This window comes from Argentina silus, assembly GCF_951799395.1.
Source record: "Argentina silus genome assembly, chromosome: X".
In the NCBI taxonomy this organism is placed as follows: domain Eukaryota; kingdom Metazoa; phylum Chordata; class Actinopteri; order Argentiniformes; family Argentinidae; genus Argentina; species Argentina silus.
In genome coordinates this window covers 47787791-47794534 of record NC_139653.1, presented here as the reverse complement: position 1 = coordinate 47794534, position 6744 = coordinate 47787791, and the positions used below count along the sequence as shown (strand labels likewise).

At 45.1% G+C, this 6744-nt stretch overlaps 1 protein-coding gene across 1 annotated transcript in view; it reads right to left on the bottom strand.

The window, feature by feature from the left end:
- Positions 1 to 643: 643 nt before the first annotated feature.
- rfc4 (replication factor C (activator 1) 4) overlaps positions 644 to 6744 on the bottom strand; it is a gene marked incomplete at its 5' end in the record, with an annotated part of 11880 nt that continues 5779 nt past the window's right edge. Inside the window, 5 exons of the mRNA XM_083694771.1 lie at positions 644 to 1686; positions 1967 to 2080; positions 2717 to 2797; positions 2928 to 3053; positions 5396 to 5516. Coding sequence (XP_083550897.1) covers positions 1591 to 1686; positions 1967 to 2080; positions 2717 to 2797; positions 2928 to 3053; positions 5396 to 5516 — 538 coding nt within the window. The 3' untranslated portion in view covers positions 644 to 1590. The remainder of the gene's footprint in view (positions 1687 to 1966; positions 2081 to 2716; positions 2798 to 2927; positions 3054 to 5395; positions 5517 to 6744) is intronic.

The following is a 6744-nucleotide window of genomic DNA, read 5'->3' as shown; positions in this document are numbered from 1 at the left end:
ACTGGTCTCCATGGTGTCCCACAAGGCTCTGTCTTGGGCCCCCTGCTGTTCTCAATCTACATGCTCCCCCTTGGCCACATCATCCGTAGCCGTCATCTCAGCTACCACCTCTACAGAGACGACACCCAAATATACATCTGCTCCAAGCCCGACACCTCACCTGCTGCCAACAAAGTATAAAAACCTGGATGCACAGCAGCTTTTTAAAACTCAACTGTGATAAAACAAAGGTTGTTCTCATTGGTTCAAAATCACACATCAACAACACCAATAACTTCTGCCTCACCACTGAGGATGTGAAGGTCACAGCCTCCACACATGCCAAAAACCTGGGAGTCGTCCTTGACACAACCCTCTCATTTGAGACCCACATCAATAAAACACAACAGCTGTCCTTTCACCTCAGGAACATTGGCCGGATCCGCCCATTTCACTCCTTTTCTGATGCTGAACAAATCATACATGCGTTCTTCTCCTCACATTACAATGAGCCTGTCCTTCAATTTCCACCTCTACCAGCCTCCCCTGATATATACAGTTGTGGTCAGACGTTTTCTGTGATGGATTGATTGGAGCACATACTTCTTTATCACAAAAAACATTCATGAAGTTTGGTTCTTTTATTAATTTATTATAGATCTTCTGAAAATGTGACAAAATCTGCTGGGTCAAAAATATACAGAGCAATGCTAATATTTGGTTAAATGTCCCTTGGCCATTTTCACCTCAATTAGACGCTTTTCGTAGCCATCCACAAGCTTCTGGCAAGCTTCTGGTTGAATCTTTGATCACTCCTCTTGACAGAATCGGTGCAGTTCAACTAAATTCGGTGGCTTTCTGACACGGACTTGTTTCTTCAGCACACTCCACATGTTCTCGATGGGGTTCAAGTCAGGACTTTGTGAAGGCCATTCTAAAACCTTAATTCTAGCCTGATTATATTAATTCTATGTCTTGGCTGTCAGACTACCCCCATGAGTATGGCTCAAACAGCACCGATTGATCAAAGACACAATTTACATTTTATTACAATCCAATCATACAAAAATAAAGCAGTTGGTCAGGAGTCAATGAAGAGATAAGAGGAATTACACAGGGAGTGAGAATGCAATATATGAGAAACATCTGAATGAAGTCCAAACATACAGAAATTTCTCCTGAAAGCAGTTGATCAGGTTGTCTATAATGGGGATGAATGGAGGGATGAGGCCAGTCCCAGGGTTCATGAAGGAGTGATTTATAAAAGACAATATTTACAGGGAACAGTTAAGGTTTTAATACAGTCCAATGATACAAATAATGTATCCAAAAAGCAGGAGAATGTTCATGGGGGTGAAGTTGGACAGGAGATGCACGATGGTAGATGACCGGTCATGTGGAGAGGGGAGCAGAGAGGTCCATGGGGGGGGGGGGGGGTGGATATATTGGATATATGAAGAGAGGGGAGCAGAGAGGTCCATGGGGGGGGGGGTAGATATATTGGATATATGAAGAGAGGGGGGAGGGTCCATGAGAGGGACTTGAGTTCAGACAGTTGGAGTGGTGAAGGGAGATGGTATGTAGGGTTGGTCAGGTGTATGGGGGAGGGGGTCAGTTGCTCTGGGCAGCTTGCTGCATGATGACAGAACACAGACTCAGCATCTGGAGGTACTCATCTGCTCCGTCAGCCAGACACTTGTCAACCACCTGGGAAACGGGGAGACAGAGACATGTTTGGGATCAATATATTGATGAGCCTGGCGGAGGTAGAAATCAGAGGACGGGCTAATTGTAATGCATGGAGTGGCATCAGGAATGGTATCAAACACGTTCCATGCATTACAATGAGTCCTACCTCCACCAGCCTACACTGATGAGGACAATATACACTACTAGGCTCTGATGATCACAGGGAACAATTGATGAGAAGGTCAGAGAATGTTCCCCCCTGCCTCTACCTCGCTGAATGGGCTACAGTAACACCTACCGCCATCTTCTCTGCAATGGCAGACTTCTGTTTGTCGTTTAGGTCCTCGTCGATGACCGCCTCGTGTAGCTGGGTGATGATCTGTGTCGCCGCATAGCCCTCATCCACCAGGTTCTAGAATACGGAGGCAGAAACACAGAAATATAATTAATAGAATGGACATAGCCACTCAGATCACAGTGACTGGTCCATCACATGTGGCCGACATAGTATTGTGATAATAATGTGACAGAGGCAGACAGGTCAGATGTACAGTACTCTTCTAGGGCAGAGTTTATATATAATATGAAATAAAATTAATATAAAAAAGTAAAACAAAAACACCACAGAATGGGAAACCAAGGACATGAACAACTGTTGTTGTTGTTGTTGTTAATATAATAATAATAATAATAATAATAATATGCCATTTAGCTGACGCTTTTACCCAAAGCGACTTACATTGCAGTGAGAGCATACATTTCAGTATATATGGTCCCAGCAGGAATCAAACCCACAACCTAAGCGTTGTTAGCCCCATGCTCTACCAACTGAGCCACAGAGGACCACTGAGGTTAAACACCTCACATGGAGTGGAGGGCAGGGGAGGCAGAAATCCGAAGTCGGGCTCATTGTATGGAATGGAATGAGGAGAGACATCAAACACGTGATTGATACCATTCCTCATTCCACTGCATGAGCCCGTCCTCCGATTTCTACCTACACCAGCCTCCCCTGGTAGAGGGGCATTCAGGAAGTTGTAGTACCTACCCGCACGGCGATCTCCAGCTTTTCAAACGTGCCCTTGTAACAGATCTGCAGCAGACCCTCAATCAATTTAGCAGGAACAACCTGCGAGAGAGAAAGAAGACACGGAGATAGAGAGAGAGAGAGATAGAGAATATTTCATAAATCATCAGAAAGCACATTACATTTGAATTGAGTCCAACCCTGAGAGTGACAGTGTACCAGCACTACTCACCCCAGCTATCTCTACGATGGCGCTCTCTGTGATCTCCTTCTCTGTGTTGAGGCGAGCAGCACTCTGGAGGTAGGTGATGGCTTTCCTCAGGTCCCCCTCCGACACCTTCACCAGCGCTGCAATGCTCTGCAGGGGACAACAGTGGGTTAGGCATGGAGGGACACAGGGTGGGGCCTGGGGTGGTCCAGTGGTCTAGCACCATGGCCTGGGGTGGTCCAGTGGTCTAGCACCATGGCCTGGGGTGGTCCAGTGGTCTAGCACCATGGCCTGGGGTGGTCCAGTGGTCTAGCACCACGGCTTGGTGTTTTCCTGGGGCAGGGGTCTGTGGCTCTTGGGCTGCTTCGTCATCACTGTCCATATTGGTGGCAGCTTGGCTAGCATCAGAACTGGTGGTCATACCTGTATGACCTGAGCAGCTGGTCCCAACAGCAGGGGCTTCATTTGTAGTACCTGTACAATTTTCTGTTGCCACTCTGGGTGTGGGCTGAACTTTTTTTTTTGCCATTTATCCTTTTTTCCCCCCCCCCCCACAAATTAGCGGTGTAAAACAAGCTTACGCGTCAGTGATGAAGAGCATGTATAACGGCTGTTTTGTATTCCTTGGCGCGAGAGCATGAACACTGTTGTGATTGGTCAAGAGGTGTCTGCTCTCGTGCACTCATAGGCACAGGAAGATATTTGCGCTAAATTTAAGAATCTAAAAAATAGAATATTTATTTATATTCTTAAATTTAGCTACAGCAGTTAAAGTCCATACATTATTTCTTACCGAGGGCATCAGCTGATGCAAGGTTACACCGTGTGTGTGTGTGTGTGTGTGTGTGTGTGTGTGTGCACATAATTATCCATTGCAGACTGATCTTCCACTGTAATTATCTGTACCGTCAACCTGTCATTACCATTGTATATTGCCATTCCATTGCGTACATTGCTTCACCGCTGTTTATACTGTTTATACTTTTTATTATTTCTATTTTATTTTATTTATTTATAAAACTTATTGTTGCACTACTCTGTGGCAGTCACTTTTGCATTTCACTGTATACTTGTATGCACGTGACAAATAAAGAATCTTGAATCTTGTGTGTGTGTGTGTGTGTGTGTGTACACGTGACAGAGAGAGAGAGAGCGAAACGACAATGAGAGTGAATGAGACGAAGCGAGAGAATACTTCCATCACAATACAACGATTAGATGGAGCAAATATAACGAAAAGAGCAACTTGAATGTAGCCGGTTCAAGGTTACAGTTGTGGCTTTTGCATGGCAGCACCCCTCACTCAAGATGCCTTCACATGCGCCTACATGCACTCAATCGCCAAAATAATTTGTCATTTAAAAATTAAACCAGTGGTGATCAGATTGTCCAGTTAGTATTTATCACTTTTCTTATTTTCAATTTTTCTTTCTTATTTAACATAATTAATGGATTGTGTAGGCGGGATTTTGTTCAGACAACATTCGAGAAATGCCTTCCAGCTAAATTTAACGACCCTGCGCGATTCACACTGTTGGTTATTGATATTATATAATTGATATTCTATGAACATTATTCCTTACATAATAGACATTGTGATAATATTATTCTGTTGGATAGGGTGCATGCATTTATTTTTGGTACTGAGACTGCAGTCGGCTATTCAACAGGACTGTTTGGGAAGGTAAATCACAGATTTATTTCGCGTACCCCCTAGATCGATCCACGTACCCCACTTTGACAATAGTGGGTCTAGCACCATGGCCTGGGGTGGTCCAGTGGTCTAGCACCATGGCCTGGGGTGGTCCAGTAGTCTAGCACCATGGCCTGGGGTGGTCCAGTGGTCTAGCACCATGGCCTACAGGGCACCATGTTTAATACAATTCTGAACTCTGGTTTGAATAAGGCATAGGTCTGAAATCACAGGTGTCTTTTCCAGACTGTGTCAAAATCATTTTTGTTGCTTTTCCATACTTTTCCAGGTCTGGAAATTGTCGATATTTTATTCCACACTTCTCCACTTTCCAGATCTGCGGAGGAACCCTGCAAGGTGCTAGTCCACCTCTCACAGGTCTCCATATCAATGGAGGATGAAGAAGAGGACATAAAGAGAGGAAGCCACTTTAGACTATTGAGATGTGTCCCCAGTTAGCAGCTAGCTTCATCTGCAATAAGCAGATGGAGGCACGGTGCTAGTCCACCTATCGCAGGCAGGGGAGGCTGGTGGAGGTAGAAATCGGAGGACAGGCTCATTGTAATGCATGGAATGGGATCCAGCACACATTTCATACCATGTTTCATTCCGTTCTATGCTTTACAATGAGACTGTCCTGATTTCTGCCTCCACCGATCCCAGGTCTTCATGTCAATGGAGGATGAAGAGGAGAACATAGGGAGAGGAAGGACTATCCTTAGACTATGGAGATGGGCCCCCAGTTAGCGATGCGGACCCAGTTAGTGATGCGCCCCCAGTTAGCAGCTAGGGACTGTACCTCCTTGGAGTACTTGAGGCTCTCCTTCTCACAGATCTCCAGCAGACGCTCTTCTTGGATCTGATTGGCTAGAGGCTTGAAGCGGAACTTGGAACATCTGGACGTCAGGGGCTCGATGATCCTGAAAACAAACAAATAAACAAACAACCGTCACAGTCAACATGGGCTGGCGACAGCAGTTAATGGTGCTAGCTTCACTGGTACACGCAAAAGGTATTCATGTAGAATTACTGAAGCCAATGCTTTCATGATTGTTAAAATATGTCAGGGGGCGTTCAGTGGCGTAGCACTCCATAGGCGCATACCATGTCATCGCAAGGTCCCTGGTTCGATTCCGGCCATCGACATATCCTGCATGTCATCCCTCCTCTCTTTCACCCATCCTTCCTGTCAATCTCTACTATCTCTCAATAAAGCAGAAATGCCCTAAAAACACATATATATATATTTTATTTTATAGGGGTTGTGATGCATCACATGTATGATGACAGTCCAGGTGATGTTATTCAGAGATACTGTGAGAGTTTGTCAGCTTGGTGAGGTTCTCTCTTCGTTACTAGTTACTAATGCTAGCTTCATACTAGTTATAAGCATCATACTAGTTACTAATGCTAGCTTCATTACTAGTTATAAGCTTCATACTAGTTACTGTTACTAGTTATTGATACTAGCTTCATAATAGTTATAAGCTTCACACTAGTTACTAATACTAGCTTCATACTAGTTATAGCTTCATACTAGTTACTAATACTAGCTTCATATTAGTTACTAATACTAGCTTCATACTAGTTATAGCTTCATACTAGTTAAAAGCTTCATACTACTGTCCAGGAAACCCTGAAAGTCTCCAATAGCAGTGATTAGTGACTAACCAGGGCTAGCAGGTTGGGTAGCAGTGATTAGTGACTAACCAGGGCTAGCAGGTTGGGGGTTGGGTACCAGTGATTAGTGACTAACCAGGGCTAGCAGGTTGGGGGTTGGGTACCAGTGATTAGTGACTAACCAGGGCTAGCAGGTTGGGTAGCAGTGATTAGTGTCTGACCAGGGCTAGCAGGTTGGGTACCAGTGATAAGTGACTAACCAGGGCTAGCAGGTTGGGTACCAGTGATTAGTGACTAACCAGGGCTAGCAGGTTGGGTAGCAGTGATTAGTGACTAACCAGGGCTAGCAGGTTGGGTAGCAGTGATTAGTGACTAACCAGGGCTAGCAGGTTGGGTAGCAGTGATTAGGGACTAACCAGGGCTAGCAGGTTGGGGGTTGGGTTGCAGTGATTAGTGACTAACCAGGGCTAGCAGGTTGGGTAGCAGTGATTAGTGACTAACCAGGGCTAGCAGGTTGGGTAGCAGTGA